At 47.5% G+C, this 17,948-nt stretch overlaps 1 protein-coding gene across 1 annotated transcript in view; it reads left to right on the top strand.

Moving 5' to 3' along the window:
• The window catches only part of LOC115320943 (proteasome subunit alpha type-1), a 32,558-nt gene extending 17,314 nt beyond the window's left edge, over window positions 1-15,244 (top strand). The window contains exons 6-8 of the mRNA XM_029981175.3: window positions 2,421-2,550; window positions 10,063-10,214; window positions 14,973-15,244. Coding sequence (XP_029837035.2) covers window positions 2,421-2,550; window positions 10,063-10,214; window positions 14,973-15,122 — 432 coding nt within the window. The 3' untranslated portion in view covers window positions 15,123-15,244. The remainder of the gene's footprint in view (window positions 1-2,420; window positions 2,551-10,062; window positions 10,215-14,972) is intronic.
• Window positions 15,245-17,948: the final 2,704 nt, after the last annotated feature.

The raw sequence follows: 17,948 nt of genomic DNA, 5'->3' as shown, positions 1-17,948 counted from the left end.
GAGGTCACGTGGCCGCCTGAGGTCACGTGATTCTCCTGAGGTCACGTGACCCCCTTGACGTCACCCGACCTCCCATGAGGTCACGTGACCTTAAGGAGTCACCTGTCCCTCAGTACGCTTCCATCCTCCTCTTCAAGAGCTGCGCTCCAACCGGCGTTACAGGGAATTGTAAACGGCTTTCATTTTTGTTGAAAAAAATCAATGTTCTATCAAAATCATAACGCCACTATCAGTTACTAGCTTCGAAGATGCACATTTTTCGACTTTTTTGGTTTTGTTTGCATGGGCAGCATTATTTTATGGGGTGAATGTAGGCGGTCGGCAGCGCAAACCGGTGCGCTAGCTTTGACTGCATTGCATGCTATGTATGAAACGGAGTATACGTATTAAAATGGTAATTTATGTTCATAATCCAATGACAAAATATCTGAATTAACAAGTTTTATTTGATGACAGCCTTTGGAGCCCTAATAAAACATCATGTGTTCAAGATTACTCTATTCCAGGGGTGCACAACATACGGCCCGCGGGGCTCTTTCTGTGCATCCTGCGGAGGACATGACGCTGCGAGATATGCTCAAGACTGCAGCCAGTGCAATGATGCCAAATATTTAAAACCTGTCTACCGGATATTGAAAACCCGCACAGATCCCAATGAACATTTTTTTGACCCGCGTCGTTTTTGAGCTGTGCACCCTTGCTCAATTCTAACATTATTGCCGAGGAATATACTATTCGGTTAACATTTTATTTCATACCTACAAAAAGTACTCACAGCAGTCCATACCATTTTTTTTTATCAACCAGCATCTTGCTGCGATGCATATGCAGTGTAGACCGCATATACCGTATGTCGCGGGAGTCGCGAAAATCCGCACTCTAAGCGGTACCGCGCTATAACCAAAACATCAATTTTTCAGGCCAAAATGCATGCCATCAGACAACTTACCTTTGTAAAAGATTTTATTTTATGTTATATGAAAAATAAAGCTTAGTTTGAGGAAAGTCTTTATTTCACCAGACTAGTACACTTCTCTCTCAAGTGCTTCACACATTTGGAAAGAAATGAGCGACTTTTGCCTGCCGCAGCCTTTTAACAGCATCGCGGGTTGCGGACGGACGTTGCAAGTGTTCAGGATTGCTAACCCTAATCACTTTTCTCCGGCGATGAAAACGCGTGAAAATTCGCATCCTTTATGCGGCACGCGCCAGTAATACCTTTAACTTGAGCACAGGCATGAAATGCTCCAAATAAGAAATCCGGGCGATGTTCGAAAACACAAATGCTTAGAAAGCGCCACTGTAGTCGAAGTAAACAAACACGATAACACGGGCGTTTCTGCCGTCTTGAGAGTGTTGCCACAACGTCGCCGCACAAGTAGGTGGATCTTCCCTACGTGCTCGGTTATCATAGCGACACACAACGAAAATTCACAGTCAAGAATAGCGCTTTTACGCAGAATGATGAGCTTCTACCATGCCGTCTATGTCAACGATCAAAACAGACGCCATGTTTTCGAATAGAAGCAGCCGACCGGCCGGCCCGCGACCGGCATGCAACGCGCACGAACACTTCTCCTTGACCTGCGATTGGTCTGTCGTTGCCAAGGAGGATAACCTCCTTGGTCGTTGCGGTTGTTTCCAACGCTTCCAACGCAGTGGGGGGACGCACGCACGTGAACGACACGTGCGTGCGTCCCTCTGTCGCTATGGCAACTGAAGCCTCTCTCTTCGCTTCTCCCCGCTTCTTCGAGCAACCTCCTTGCCCCGCGAGTGCTGCTTGCGGCTCACGCCGTTATCTAATGTTGCTAGTGTCGCACAGGGAAGCGTGCTCTCTGCATCGGTTAGTCGGCGCGGTCGCCGGGCTGTTCCGAACACCGCACTATAACCGGTATTTCTCTTCGCGTGCCTGCATTTTAAGCGGTATGTAATTACATGGAGTTCTATGGGAGGCGAACCGGTGGTTTAAAAAAGCCGCATTATTCCCGGTCCTGCACTATAAGCGGTTACGTTGTAAGTGGTCTATACTGTATAGTGTTTCTGCGTGCAACCAAACAGCTTTTTCTGTGTTTGAGGGAATCAAACCTGCCATGCAGTTGATGCTAACAAAAGGTTGCACAGAAGTGAAAGTGTAAAGTAGGTATGTGTTTTACTTAAATAGGCCAAGAGGTCATATTCCTTAAGAGGTCATATTCCCAGTGATATGAATAAAAGTGATGTGTGTGCATGTGCTCCAGAAGTACATTTTGCTTCCTCAAAATTGAGTTTTGGCTACTCCAAAATGACTCGGGCCAATCACATCACTGTAATTGTCGCCCGTAGTTTTTTACTTAAGGTGAAATGTGCAATGGCTGGCCGTACCAACTGTTTCGGCGCCCTCTTAAATGTTAAGCGTGCTTCTTTCCACTTGGTCACTGCAGGACATGGGTGCCCACATCTACCAGACGTGTCCCTCGGCCAACTACTTTGACTGCAAGGCCATGGCGATTGGCGCCCGATCGCAGTCGGCCAGGACCTACCTGGAGAAGCACCTGGATGAATTCAAGAACTGTAAGATCGCCTTTTGTTAAGCTCTGTTGGTTGGTGACATAATATGTCTGAATTCGCCAATACAGTAAGAGCTCGTCAGTTTAAATTTGAAGAGAGGGCTATATACAAACTCAACTTTTTTACATCACAGCGCGGTTAGGCGCATCAAGCACACTTCCGGTCTGCGGCTGTGGGCAGAAATCCCCATGCGAAACGTGTTCATTCTTTCGTTGTTTGTAAAGAAACCAGACAAAAACCTGCCTTCTCGTCAAAACGCCGCGACCGGGGCTGTACCAAAAGAGTCGAAAAAGGTTTGAAGGGCAGTTTTCATGTGCTCGGTTCGTCCGAGAATGTGGATGTGTGCCGTGAACAGGCAAAACCAGACGCCGTCGGACCGCGATTGCTTGGGCGGGAAGCACTTCGGATTGAATTCATGGATACGTGTGGTCATCAGATTTATTTGTTTTGTTCCAACATGAACACTGGAAAACCGTCAAGTTGTACGTACCACCTGCGGACTACGTTCAGTGCGTCTTTAAGTTCAAACGGCGGCCTGGTCGTTCTAACTGTCGTCTGCTCTTTCAGACGACACCGGCCTGTAGACCAAACAATGGCCCGGTAATTTCGAAAAGAAGTTAGTGCAGGCCTCAAAAGACTTAAGTTTGAAGGTTGGTTGGGGTAAGCAGGCTCGATGTAAACAGTACCGTAAAATTCCGAACAAGTGCCCCCCCCCCCCGCACGCAAGTCCGAATTGCGTGCAAAGTGGGGGGGTGCTATCCCGGAACGGCACCAAAATTCAAGATAGCCACGACAAAATTTTTACGCCAGAAAAATAGAAGAAAGCGCACTGCACACAGATTTAATATTTTATTTATCTCTGAGAACATAGACTTTATTAGGCCAAAGATTTGTCACTGCTATGTTAATCACTTTCAAAACCACCAAAAAAACTCCTCAGAGTCGTTCGCAAGAAAAAGTTTGCTGCATTCCGCGATGTTTCCCAACTGCATGCCGTTGGCTATTTTGACAGCCTCTTCAGAAAGAAGCCGGATGCTAATGGCTCATTCTGCACTTCTTTCGCGCTCCAGGTATTCAAAGAGCGCGTCGTCCATGTATTCACTGAACACTGGCACGCTGTTACTTAGCTTCCGTCGAAGTTTGGCTTTCCCGTAGTTTGGCTGTAGCAAATTGTCAAAATTCTCGTCCCATTCCCGTATCCGGTTGAGCTTGATGTGTCAGAAGTCCAGTGTACGTTTTTCCCGTTTGCACATTTTCTTTGCCACTGCGTAAGAATGCATAGCCGACCTGACACCCCCAAAACAAAGTGATAATGGCACGTGACAACCGGGCAGATCGTGCTGCAAAGTAGGATTGGATTGGATTGGATTCTTGGACTGAATTTGGCAGGCCAGGGTTGCCTGGGCGCGGTCAGCGCGGTGCGTGATACGGGTGCAGAGCGGGGAGGGCGGCGCTTTCCCGAAATTAACAGTGAAGTTGGGGGAGGGGGCTCTTGCTCGGGTGGGGGCGCTTGCTTGGAATTTTACGGTAGATACAATGAAATGTTGATCATTGTTACCAGTGGCCATCGCCGACTTGTTATGCCTGGTTCGCTTGGTTTGATTCTGCTGGGATTTTCAGTATCAACGTCAACCATCTCGGCTACAGTTCACACACTTCTGCAGCCCGAGCGACGTCGCGGCTGAAAGTTGGGAGCGGAATCTCATCATGCGAATTGGGCTTGAGCATCCATCCTGCGGCGTCCACACGGAATGAATTGCCGCATGTCACATTAGGGAGTTTTCGTAGATCGTTTTCACCGTCCCGCAACACTTCTCGCAACCCGCTACGATACCTTGACCTCTACAGCCAAGCCCATCGGAGTGTAGGCGCCGTAGCGGCTTGTTCGTTGCTGAGGGCTTAGTGGAGGGGGAAACGCGGTCTACGAAAACTCCCTATTATTCACGCAATGTTTTGCAGTGTAACGTGCCTCAATAATTTTTCTGAGGCCGCTCAAGTAGTCAGACATTGCCAGGAAGACTTAGAATAAACAATTCTAATGCAAAAACGAGCACGGGGACTCACACCAATGCTGGCAACATCGCATTTCGATGGTTTTGTTTATGGGCGACGGCGAGCTTCTTGCCCACACATCATCGCGTACGAACGGAGCCGGTGGCATCCACAAGGGGCGCTCCAGTCTGTTTGTAAACATGAGTTGGTCTATACTTGTTTAAAATGAGTTCAGAAATTAAAGGGCTACATTTTATGTTGGGTAGGCCTGGGCGAGGAATTCCGAGGACTGCCACTTTTTTTTTAATTGACGAAATAGGTTTGAAGTCACCTTATGCTTATTTGCTTGGAAAGAATAGTCGTCGGGTTCTGTGTACGAATAGGATTGAAAGGCGAGGCACACAACGTTGTGTTGCGTGACTTGCAGCGTGGATGGTCGTACCTGGACCATATCGGTGTTTGCCACCCTTTATGGTGGAAACGGTTTGCAATACTGTATACGACAAAATTTTCGCAAGGACCTAATTTTCGCGATTCGCCTGCAATTCGCGAAGAATACGTCCCGCGAACAATTCGGGCAATATGTGAACGCTACGGAAGCTACACTCGATTCGCGAAATTTAGAACCCGCAGATACAGTTAAACCTCGATTTAACGAAGTTGACTGGAGCCGCAAATTACTTCGTTACATCGCGGAATTCGTGAAATCGGGAAATGCATGTTTTGGCCATTAGATTCGATAATCACGACTTCAATGCAGCGGCATCCAAGCTGCTTCCGCGGCACCGTATTAAAGCTTTCAATTCTCAGGAAAAGAACACATTTATTGCTCAAGAAAGAAGCTGGTGATCTTCGACTGCGAGCGCTTCGTCAAAAGCGGAAGCACACACTTCTCGTAAGCGGTGAGCGCGTTGAAGGCAGCTGCAGTTCCCTCGTGCGCACCCGCGAACCGCCTCAGGAGGTCAACGGCATCCATTACCTGGCTTGGCGTTGGCACAGGATCCTCGACTGCTTCTGCGTCATCTGCTTCGGCGTCGTCTTTCTGTCCAGTAGCGACGAGCGGCAGTATCTCACTGCCGTCCAGGACCTCCGTTGTCTGAATGTCGGCATCGGCGTCGTCTCTTAAATAATCTCCGAAGCTGGAGTCTTCCGACACATGGCCCAGTTGGCGAAGCGCTTCCCAGGAACTGGGCGTGGCCTCTTAGTTCAGGAGTTCAAGGCTGGACGGATCCTCGGGGTCGGACGTTTTGAAACCGGCGTGCCTAAAGCAGTTCACTATTACCGACGTCCTTGTCGCCTTCCATGACGCCGCTACCAGAGCGATAGCCGTGTAGATGTAAATCTTTGTGGCTCGATCATGCTCCAGGTTCAGCAGCAGCTTGTCGATAACCCGACACTTGTACGCAGACTTCACGCTGTTTGTAATGCCTTGGTCGAGTGGCTGAATGACCGAAGTGGCGTTCGGAGGGAAGTATCGGAGCTCCACGTTTGTCAACTCGAGCTGCGGGACGTAGTGCGCCGTGCAGTTGTCTAGCACAAGGCACACTTTCCTTTTTTGGCTGCACATGTCGACATTGAATTCCTTCAGCCACTTGCCGAAAATCACGCACGTCATCCAGGCTTTGCCGTTTGCCTCGTACTGCATGTCAAGCTCTCTGCATCCTTTAAAGCAGCACGGGTTCACACTCTTTCCGATGATCAGTAATTTTCGCTTGTCGGTCCCATCCATATTGACGCACGGCAGCATTGTCACCCTTTGCTTGCTTTGCTTGCCACCGTGACAGGACGCACCTTTTTGGGCAAGCGTTCTTTTCGGTAGCATTTGATAGAAGAGACCGCTTTCGTCGGCGTTGCATAGGTCCCTGGGGGCATAGCTTGTTAGGATGTCTGGTACTTTCTCAGACAGCCAGTCGCTGGCCTCAAGCCTGTTGACGCTATTTTCCTTGCCGCATATCACCTTGCCTACAACCGCGTAACGCCCTTTAAAACGCGTCAGCCAGCCAGAACTTGCTTTGAAGTCATCAAAGCCCAGCAGACATGCAAAACAGAGCGCTTTCCGTTGTAGCACTTCCCCGGATATCGGAACGTTCTTGGCTCGCATGTCCATAAACCACGTGTAAAGTGCTTCTTCCAACTTTTCGTACGGCGTAGTCTTCAGGTTTTTCTTTTTCGTCGCCTTCCCTGACGAAGCCGCTCGAAGGATAGTGTCCTTCCCCTTCAAGATCGTTGACAACGGGCTCGCTGGGATGCCGTGCTCTGCAGCAACGTCGCATTTTTTACGTCCACTGGCAACAGCGTTTATTGCCTTCGCTTTTTCTTCTAGAGAGAGAACTTTTCTTTTCTTCTTTGGCGGCTCCATTTGACGGTGACGCAGACGTGTTGGTAGAGGAATCCAAAGTCGTGACAACACGAAGCACCCAGGAACAAAGAAACACTGATCTCGGCTCCGCAAACGGCCAAAACGACGGCGAACGTCGGCGGCGCCATTTTTTGCACGCGACGTGAAATACCTCCGCCAGCGCCATCTGCTATAGTTTACTCAAAGCTCGTGATGCACAATTCGTTTTTGTTTTTGCTTGGAGTTCCGTAAAATACAGACTTCGGGTTCCTCAATGTTAGTGATGCACCATAATGACAATCTTCTGAGTCTTTCATTCCGAAATATCCGTGAAATGACCTCGTTTTACTTGCATTTATTTTCAAAAAAGCTTTGTTAAATCGGAACATTATTTCATTATTTCGAGTTCAGAAAAGCATTGAGTCCTATGGGCACCTTACAGAGATTCCAAATTTCTTCGTTAGATCGCGAAATTCGTAAGATCGGGTTTCGTAAAATCGAGGTTCGACTGTAATTTCAAATTTTCAGCTTTGGCCCGATTCGCAAAAATTAACTCGTTTACAGTATTTGTCACCATGACTCGATCCCAAGAACCTGAAAGGAGGGTGAAGAACACAACCACAATCTGTCGCATGCTCCCATAGCTTTAGTATGTACAGTAAACCCTCGTTATAACGAAGTCACCGGGATGGCAGAAAAATTTGATATAAGCTGCAATTCGATAAAAGCGATAGAGCCAAGAAAACAGCCAGCAGCCTTCGAAGTGGATGGGAACACAGCTACATTCTGACCACATATTTAATCAACAAACCTTGGTTACAAACAACAAGTGGCACCCTCACAGAGTAAAAAAAGAATTAAGTGGAGTTTGCTGATTATTTCATCCAGGCATCGCAAGAACACTGCCACTGCCGCTGAACTCCACTTTGTTTTGAAGCAGCGGTAGAATGTTCAGTGTCTCCGCAGTCGTCGGCGTTTCCCGAAGTGCCTTTCCGATGTCGCTTCATGTCTTCCCTGACCGCACACAAGGTCTACGATCGCAGTATCCGTGGCAGGAGCAACTACGGGAACGTCCACATCGACAAGCACGAACTTATGAATAATCCTGGATGCCTTCACCGACGTGGTTTCAGACACTCCTGTAGAGACCGTTGCAGCTCTGGGAATCGTGCGCCAGCTCGGCAGGCATGCTCGCGAAAGAAAATGCAACGTGCGCAAAGCATTTGGCGATCTTGCATCTTCGGGTCGCGAGAACGCTTTTTGTTGCATGAGAAACTTCTCGAACCCATCCAGTATTCCCTGCTTGTTCTGTAAAATGGTAAACAGTGTCGAAGAGCCGATACCGGAATGTTGAATTCTTTGGCGATTTCAGACTTGGACCGGCCACTTTTCTCAACCTCGCAGATCAAAGTGACTTTCGGTAAACACTCCCACTCCCGCACGACATACGTGTGCATGTAGCATGGGGTAAGCCGCAGGCGTGCATCGTGGGCTTCCGAAGGGATGATCTCTTCCAGGCTCCACCGCTCCTAATACACTTTAAATAGTCTGGTTCAAAATGCTTGAGTTTCGGTCGGGACCACGTTGAACTGCGATAATTGCGATTATTCTAAAAAAGCGATCAAATTATAATGAGGGATTACTGTATCTGCTTTTCTAGTGCAAGTGCTTGTCCACAAAATCACGTCTTAAGGCCACCGGTGTCGACTGCTTGCACCGTCGAACCGCCATTCGCACCCCACCACTAACAGCCATTGCGGGAATTTAACGAATAGCAGGGCGGTCCGTAAAAACACCTTTTTGCTTCTGGTAAGCTGCGTCCCGCCATGTTGGCAAACGGTGTCTGCCAGTTTCCTCATTAGTGTGCAAACAGACGTTTAGCCATCATCATTGGCGAAAGGCACAGGCACGCCGAGCTACTTCGTCGACGACGCAACTCGGTAGGTAAGACCGAGAACGTATTTGGGTCGCGTAAATTTGTGTTTACTTCGCACATAGAAGGGCACGGAACGAAAGTGCATCAACATGTCGGCCGGAAAGTTTTTGCACTGGAAGTACATCACGTGAAACTGCCTTATAGAATAAGAAAGAGGGGGCGGCACTGGGAGCAGGCTATGTTTTTTGAGTATCTCTCGCAGTGGTGGAGGGGGGGTTCTTTTCACTGCTTGTTATGGCGACGTTGGGGCTAGAAAGCGGCTTTTCTCATGGCCTTTGCTGTCGCTTGGCAGCCATAAGATTTTCTCTAGCCGCGCGGGGGGCACGACCATGCCACCCGTCCCAGTACTACCCGAACCACCCCGGACATCTGTTCCAACTAGAGCGATCGAAATTATGTCCCGAGGTACTTGTCTTAAATTACCATAGTGCGCCTATTGAAATAATTTTGGCTTACAATACACCAAGCTTGTTTATGAACGATATTTTTTAGAAGAGGAAGAGGTGTTTTGCGGGCAGGCGGCCTTATGGCTTGTAGGTCTAACTAGTCTGGAAATTCTTCCAATTCGGCCTCAAAGCGATTGGGCCCACATGGTGAGATTGGACTGTCTTCTTAGTTGGAGTTAAGAGTGCCGTAAGAAGGGTGAGGTTACGGCCAGGGTCACTGAACGTTTCCAGAGTACCGAGACTCCCAGGCTCAAAGGCGCCAAAATGGTGGCTCAGTGTCTTTTGATCTTATTACTGCTGTCATTATGAGCATTTAGAAAGCATGTTTTTGCAGAAATACGAACAAAGAAAGCTCTTTTTGTTGGAACTTTTATTGGAGATTGGTACAGAATCACAGGAGCAATGGTATTTTCATAAAATTTTAGTTTGCAAGGTTTTGCAGTACAATTAATGTTGTTTTTTATACAACCGTGTCTCACCAGCGATTTCAGGTAGCGGGTCTAAACTTCGGCGGCAACTTGCGGCGTGTCCGCTTGGGAGACGGGGGTTTGCTTCCCTGAAACCCCTTTCACCGTATGTCTTTTGGCACTAAAATGGGCTGATCGAAACTAAAATAGAACAGTCGCAGCAGACGCTGTCAAATGTGATACTCTGGAAACAGTTTGGGGACTCTAGTTGCCGCGACCCCAGCGAGCTACTGAGCCATGGAGAAACTATGCTCCGCGCAAAGGTCGTAGGAAGACACACTTTCACTCCAGCCCGGCTGCGTTTTGTCGAACCGTGCCTCGATTCATTTCTTCCAGGCGAGCTGGAGGAGCTGGTGAAGCATGGTCTGCGAGCGCTGCGGGACTGCCTCCCTAACGAGGTGGAGCTGTCTACCAAGAACGTGTCCATCGCCATCGTGGGCAAGGGGCAGGACTTCATCATCTACGACGACGACGACGTTGCCCCATACGTATCCTTGCAAAGAGAAGCGTGTTTGCATTATGTTGCTCTGACTTACGAACACGGTGTCCTCCAACAATGTATCGGTGTGGTTGTTGAATGCCGATAGCTATAGATTGAATGGGTGGGAAGGTTAGAGCAGTGCTGTCCACCAAGCACCTGTCGATATTCCAGGTCTCTGGGAGATGAAACGCTGCTGTCCGAGCTGAAATCAAGTGATCCTACGTTATCACAGTCTTCGCCGCTGCTGTCATGAAAAAGAACAAGCTGCGAGCGCAGTAGAATCGCGTGTCAATCGAGGCCATCTCTGTAGCAGTCCCCGACGGCAGCAGGACGCCACGATCGACTAGTACCACCACCGTGCGGGGGTTCACTTTCAATAGCCGACCAGTTTGTGAGAAAGTGCAAAACCAAACGAAGCCCGACACTGTAGTTTTTAGGCTATCCATGAGGTGGTGCTGTGTGCTCCTGTTTGCCAAGTTTCAATTTTGGCGGCAAGTGGAAGCCGTTCGTCGGGAGTGATTGATGGCCTACGGGCATGGTAAGTAAAGAGCTAAACAGCCGGCGCAAGTGCCGCTGGCTTCCATAATGAATTAAGCATGGCGATGGTAGCATTTTGTTGTTGCCCGTGGAGTGTTTTTTGTACCGTGTCATGCATCTCGTGTACCTGGAACCAGTTGTCCCTGTGACCATAGCATAAATGCAGTGGACGGGGCTTGTGCATGGTTGCCTGAAAGGAGTGAATGAGGAAATGGGCATAAATGTTGAGTCATGGCAAAGCCGACATAGACACTCTTCATCCAGAAAGTGACACTTGGCCATGCCCTCTAAGCTAAACCCCACTGCGAGCTTGGGAATTTCCTGCACTTCTCGTCTGGCACAGGATCGGGCCTGCGAGGTAGTCCACAACTCACGCCTGTGCCAAATCTTCAAAATATTACGCCTTTCAGAGTAAATTTACCTGCAGGTTTGGTAATGTTCTAGGAATGCAGCCAAATCCGTAAACCTGCATCATGCCCGCGACTCCTTCCCAGTATGTCTAATTCTCAGTGTCAGAGTGTCTGTTATATGAAGGTTGAGAGCAATTACTCTTAAAGGGACCCTAACAGGGTATTTATGCTCGGCAAGGTTTTTAGTTGTATGTGACATATGAGAGCCCAACTACCCAGAACAGAATTTGCAGGTTGAAACTCGGTTTCTTTACGCCCAGAAACTCCCGATCGAGAACTAGCCGGTTTAAGTCGCGCTCACTTTCTTTTTTATGGTCACTGGCCGGTTTTTAAGGTTTAGACACAACCACCAAACTTATTCAAAGTCATTGGTCATTGGAGGCACACACTCAATATTAAAAATAGAAAAAAAAAAAAAAAAAGTTGCACAGAGAGCTGGAAGCATTCTGCACGTTCACTAGGTAATTCTCAACATGGCGTCGTTTCACATATCGTGGGACTTGCGGGGACAGCGATGGCAGTGGACAACAGGCGTGAAACGTCTACTTCAGAACTGTTGTTCGCGGTACCGACAAAGCTTTTTCTTCCTTTGAAAAAAAAATTTTGGACCGATCAGAAGAATTGGTATTTATCCCGTACGACACGCCCGACCACAAATTTGATTTGCACGAAGACATCGCTGAGCCATCGCCCCCTTTTCACGGCTGAAGACATCCCTCGCGCAAATGTCAAGCTCGAAGTGCGTAGTACTTCAAGTGGAATATTCACGCGTACGATTTCTTTACTAGGTGCGCGAGTGGCCGATGCATGCGTGGTGCTGCCCGACTTCAACCCGGGAGTGTTTTTATTGGAGGAAAATCGGCAGCAAACTTTCCAACCTACAGTTTACCGGCGGCATTATTACTAACAAAAGTGTTCCCCCAGTAGCTCAGTCGAAAGATGTCCGCTTCACACGCCGTGGAACCAGGTTCAATCCCGTGTAAGCGTACATTGTTTTTTTTTAAAGATTTTGCGATATATACATTTCTTTTTTTACAGTTATCACTGAAAAAAAACAAATGTTGTGGATGAAACGTCGCTGAACTAAATGATTTGGGATTTTCTTGTTGACACCTGCGAACTCAATGTGATCACTTTGCACAAAATGTAAGGAGCATATACAGTCTAAGCCCGTTATAACAGACCTTGATTTTGGCAAAGGTTTCGGTCTGTTGTACGAGGAGTATGTTGTGTGCAGATATGAAGTTGAGTCAATGGTATGTATAGGAAAACCAACCAAACTTCACATATTGGTATCTTATACCCAAATGTCTGTTGTAACCAGGTCTGTTGTAATGAGCTTAAACTGTAAATCGGGTAGCGTCCGCTTTCCGAAGTGCCCGTAAATGTTCTACAGGAATTGCAGTCAGCCGTTGGTCCCGATCCCGTTGATCTTTTGGAAACTCGTGCAGACTTCTGCCGCACACTGCCACTTTTTTCGGACGCAGGGCATGCGAGGCAATTCTTCACGCAACATCTTGGAGGTATTCTTTTCGGAGACAATCACAGAAATTCACCACGGGCACTCACTACTCATCTCCAATTCATCTTGAAGCACAGAACAGCGAGTGGAACAAACATAACTACAAAGGAATCGCGCGGCAAAGAGTTCCCCGCCACACAGATCAACTGCGGCGTGCAAAAAAAAAAAAAAAAAATGGAAGAAAAAAAAAATGTGCAAGGTGTAGCCACGTGACCTCCACCACTCACTCTCCACTTCTGCAACCTCTGTGCGCAGGTTTTAGTTTCAGTTGTGAGCAGTTTCAGTTTCGAGCAGTTGCGTTTTTTTACTTTATTAAAAATATATGTGACTCTGTTGCAAAACAATTAATTGGGTAGTCTTCCGACACCATAATAAATTACCTGGCAAATAATGAAAAATAAATTTTGGGGTTTGTCAGTGTCCCTTTCAAGGGCCCTGCAACAACATTTCGACTCATTTTTAATTTGCATCGAACCTCGGCGCACTGAATGGATTAACTTAATTAAACATTTCTTTTCTCGAATTTCGCTTTATTTTAAAAGTTATAGGCAAATTTAGATTACAAAGACAAGCAAAAAATAACTTCCTTCATGACGTCTTGGTTTGAGTGGCCGTGAACTAGAGGAGGGGTAGCGAGCTGAGCGAGCGCTCACGGCTGCCGCACTCTGTGTCAACGTCTTGAGAGAGCGCCACTAAAGCATGTGCTGGATGGGCTGATTGAAGCAGGCGGCCAAGGCGGCTCGCATTGCATTTGCTGTGTGACTGAACACTAATCCAGCATGACACTTCATTGGCCACAAACGACAGCAAACACGGGGTAAAGATCAGTTCAGAACGGAAGCCATTTCACGCTGCCAAACCGCGAAATGGCCAAACCGGAAGCCACACCTGCTCATTGAAGGCCTTCGGAACCGGTCGGATCCTCGGGCCCATACGATTGCGGCGCCGCCGCAGACATCCGGGACCTTTCTACGTTTGCCACTCGTCGGCGCCTGATCCCACCACACCTTTCTAGTATGCGATGCTTTTTCCACCGCTTGGTGGCGGGTGTGTCGACGGTTGATTTCCTTTTTCCGTACTTTATGAACTGCATTTGTTTCTTTTTTGATCTAAAATAGTCAACTAAAACTACTTTCATTAATAATTGAAACGGTTCGCGCCACTTATATTTTGTAGTTAGACTAAAAAAAAAAATGCTTTTAGCGGCTTTGACCAGTAGTAAGGCCAAGACCAAAAATGTCACGATGTCGTCACATATCGCGCACTTTCGGCATCGTGGGTCGACCTTGCGGTGCCGAAATTGCGCGATATGTGTCGTCGTGCGGTTAAAATATGACGCACTGATATTTAGTTACTCTGCATGCCGACTGGCTTGCCCAAATCCCAAAAGGTGTGGAAACCGCAAAAAGGTTAGACGCTTAAATGGGATTGCAGGGCCCCTTTAAGCTACTATCCCTCTAGGTTGGATTCTTTACATATGTAGAAACACAAAACTGTTCAAGTACTTGCAGAGAGTGCCTCACTGTGCAAGTCCTCATTCAACTGGTTCACATTTAAATTTGACCTCCGAAGGTCTGTACACTCCTTTTATGCGCTTCGAGTTGCGACTTGTTGTGAACCTCACTCCCTTACCATAAAAGTATCTTTGAGTCTCGCTGAAAAAGAAGTTTATCTTCATAACAATAAATCTTCTTATACAGTCAAACCTCGTTATAACAAAGCTGAAGGAGCGATCGTAATTATTTCGTTATAGCCATTAGTTTGTTATAGCCATTGTCCATTTCTTCCCTATTAGCAAGCAAGGGGAATTATGATTGCTTTGTTATATTCATTAGTTTGTTATATCCCATTTTGTTATAACGAGGTTTTACTGGAGAGATGGGCTAGTTGGTACATCACAAGAATACTGAAAGTGCACTGTCTGTTTTCTAGTATGTAGTTGCTACATCGTAAGAATACTGGAAGCAGACGGACTTCTTTCTACACTCCATTTCACCTTACGATGGACTGTAGAAGACCTCATGAGCCATCGGAGGGATCCATTCCAGTGCCAGGCAAGTGTTATGTTGCATTGGGGTGGCGTTGGCTGTGTCACGTGACTGGGACACCCAGTCGCGGGATACGTTCGCAGTGTTAAATTGGCTGGGAGGGCTTGCAGCTTCTGCTGCGGTCCATCTTGAGGCGAAACGGAGTACAGTCCTTGTTTCTTAGTATTCTTGTGGGGTTTGTTATCAAGGTCCAGAGCAGAAGGATCCAGTGTCGTCTCAATGTAATCCTTGACTCTAACGAACGTCAGCTTGCGTCCATCGAGGGAGAAGAGCACCACGGAGCTCCGCCTCCTCCCCCCGGAGACAACGATGTGATCCCCACGGATCCGCAGCCTCCGTCGTCGGCAGATCCGGCCGTTACCGTGGCCACTGCGGTCGAAGAGCGGATGGAACAGTGATCCTGTCCAGTTATTTGCATGCCAGTGCATTATTTTCGTGCACCTCTTTTTTGCGAGGGTTTTTTTTTTTGTTACCGCTACCTGCCGTCGAGACTGCAGTAAAGAGGTTGGCAAAGCTGGAAGTAGGAGTGGCTATTTTGCTTTATTTGCAGAAATGACTTGCAGTGCCTGAGCACTGCGACCCTCCACATGTGCAATAAAACTTCTTAGAATGGGTGCTTGGGCGAGTTGGATATACATGTTGCAGGAGAAGCGCTAAAGTAGACTCACTCACTCAGCGCGACGTGAGTGACTGTTTTTCTGGTAAGAGTGTGTGTGTGAATGTGAGGGTGAGTGAGTCTACTTTAGCGCTTCTCCTGTAGCATGTGCAATAAGTTGCCGAGGACTGTGAAGTTCCATAAGATTATTTAAAACGAAGTTCAGTGAGCCTGTCAAGCAAGAATGGCATATTGCAGCCAATACCTATTTAACATTCAGATTTTCAATTTGACAGAAAAGGGACTGCAGTAATAACAAATATTTCGGGATAACAGACTTTAATGAAATCCGTTTACAATTCCCTGTAACGCCGGTTAGAACACAGCTCTTGAGGGGGAGGATGGAAGGGTACTGAGGGATAGGTGACTCCTTGAGGTCATGTGACCTCTGGGAGGGGGGGGGGGTAGTGTGACGTCGGGGTCACGTGACCTCGGAGGAGGGGGTCGCGTGACCTCAGGCGGTCACGTGACCTTGGGGGGTCACGTGGCCTTGGGGGGGGGTCACGTGACCTCGAGGTTACGGCGACGGCGCTCAAGCCGGAAACGGGCCCCTAAGAGCTGTGCTCTAAAAATCCCCAGCGGTTTTCCTATGCATTCTATGCAAAATTGTTTCAGTTAAACGAAAAACGAATTCCAGAATGGTGAATATTACAGATTAACGAACTTGATCAGTAGACCCAGGATTATGTTTGCAATCAGTTCAATGGAGTTTTTTGCTCTGCAGTGCTGGCGTAGCCGATGGCTGCCGCCGCCTCTGCAGCGGCGGCGTGTCATTGCTGGCGTTTACAGCGCCGCCGAGGCAAAGCGGCGGTGCGACAGACGAAAACGTACCACATGGTGTGTCTGTTTTTTCTTTGTCATCAGTTGCGTTCGGCCATCTTAGTTTTGGGGTAAAAACGGCAGGACGGCAGTTTGTGCGCCCACTTTCGTAAGGAGTACGATGAAACGGTAGCGGTTGGTCTCTCTCAGGACAAGATCAAAATGCTTCAGCATCTGGACAATGTTGCAAAGGAGTATGGGATTCCACTGTAGACGTTGTTACGATAGTGAAGCAAAAATCGAAGTTTGAAGGAGAAACTGTGTTCAATCCGAACCCCCTAAAGTCCCTTTTGTGCATGTTATGGCTTAACTGTTTGTGCCCAGGTTCGTCCTAAGGTGCTTCCCTCACCTTCCTGATGCGTGCATTGTTTCATCCTGGGAATCCGGCCCATAACTCGTTTTCCACTCGGTGGCACCAGTTATTTCTAAAAGGGGATTATTGTTCCCCTTCAACACTTGTGTTATAATACTCGTGCCACTATAGAGCCAGAAGTGGGCCATTGTATGGCGTGCAAAAAGCTCGAAAGAAAAAAAAATATGGCAGACATTTGATTTATTTATCAAACTGATATGCATAACTCCATTATTTTATTGCAGTGCAATTTGTAACAAAGTGCTTACCCTGCTACATATTGAAAAAAATGTGAGAAATTTGAGCCAACATTGTGCCAAAACTTCATTTCTCTTCATCAGTACTGAAAATATCATCCCCACTTCACAACCGGATTGTTACGGTAGGCTTTTGCGAAATTCAGGGCTTCCTCTTATCTCAAATAAGGCACTGCTCTTTGTCAAGCACCGGCAGTGCTGGGAAGTTAGTTAAGCGCACTTCTGTCCGCGCACTGGTATGCTGCAGTGAAACGGCTACCGCAAAGTAGGCATCACGATTTTGCTTGCTTCGCCGCGGTGCATCGGCGTGCTAAGGAGAAAGCATTTCTCCAGAGCGGGACGTCAAACCGACACTGCGTAGCGGCAACGCCGGAGAAGCTGCAAGAAAAGGTCGCCTTGCCTCTGTCATCTGCATCTGCTTTCGCCGTTTGATTCTAGTAGGTAGCATAGCATTACACTTTTGTATAAGATCAACTTAATAATCACAATTCATCGATCTCGTAACAAAATGGATGAACAAGCGGGTGAAAACATCGTAGTGTGTGTAATTTTTTTATGCACAAGATGAAAACCAGTGCCATCGCAAACATATTCCTTAGCGAAACGTGTAGTGAGACCCATGGACTAAAGTGGATTTATAGCAAAAATTGCCGCAAAGGTCGCTATAGCTGAAAAACAGAAAACACACTTAGAAATTGTCTGTTTCTGTGTATTACTCATTAATAAAAACAAATAGCACGACTCTGAACTTAAAACTACTACCAATTCTAACGTCTTAATACGTTGTCAAACTTGATTACGGTGGTGTGGTGATGGGCAAAAGATCCCATTCTCATGCATGCAGCCGTTGAACGGCTGCACCATCCTGCGCCATATCGCAGGTTATGGGCAAAACCTCAAGACGTCTGGCAAAACAATTCTATTTGCTTTGGTTTCTATCGACTCAATTTGGATGGTAACAATAACCAAATTTGGCTTGGCTTTGGCTTGGCGACAGTCGTTTGTCTGTGCCTTCTGATCGCAAGTAGGGGTGTCGCGAACTTTTGTCAAACCAGATTTTTTGGTCGAACTTTCGGGGTCCGACGAACCTTCAAACTTTTCACCAGATTCGACCGGTTCGACTTTGTGGACAGTGTGGCCA

This window comes from Ixodes scapularis, unplaced genomic scaffold (assembly GCF_016920785.2).
Source record: "Ixodes scapularis isolate PalLabHiFi unplaced genomic scaffold, ASM1692078v2 PGA_scaffold4__175_contigs__length_147842914, whole genome shotgun sequence".
Lineage (NCBI taxonomy): Eukaryota > Metazoa > Arthropoda > Arachnida > Ixodida > Ixodidae > Ixodes > Ixodes scapularis.
This window is presented reverse-complemented; position numbering and strand designations above follow the sequence as displayed.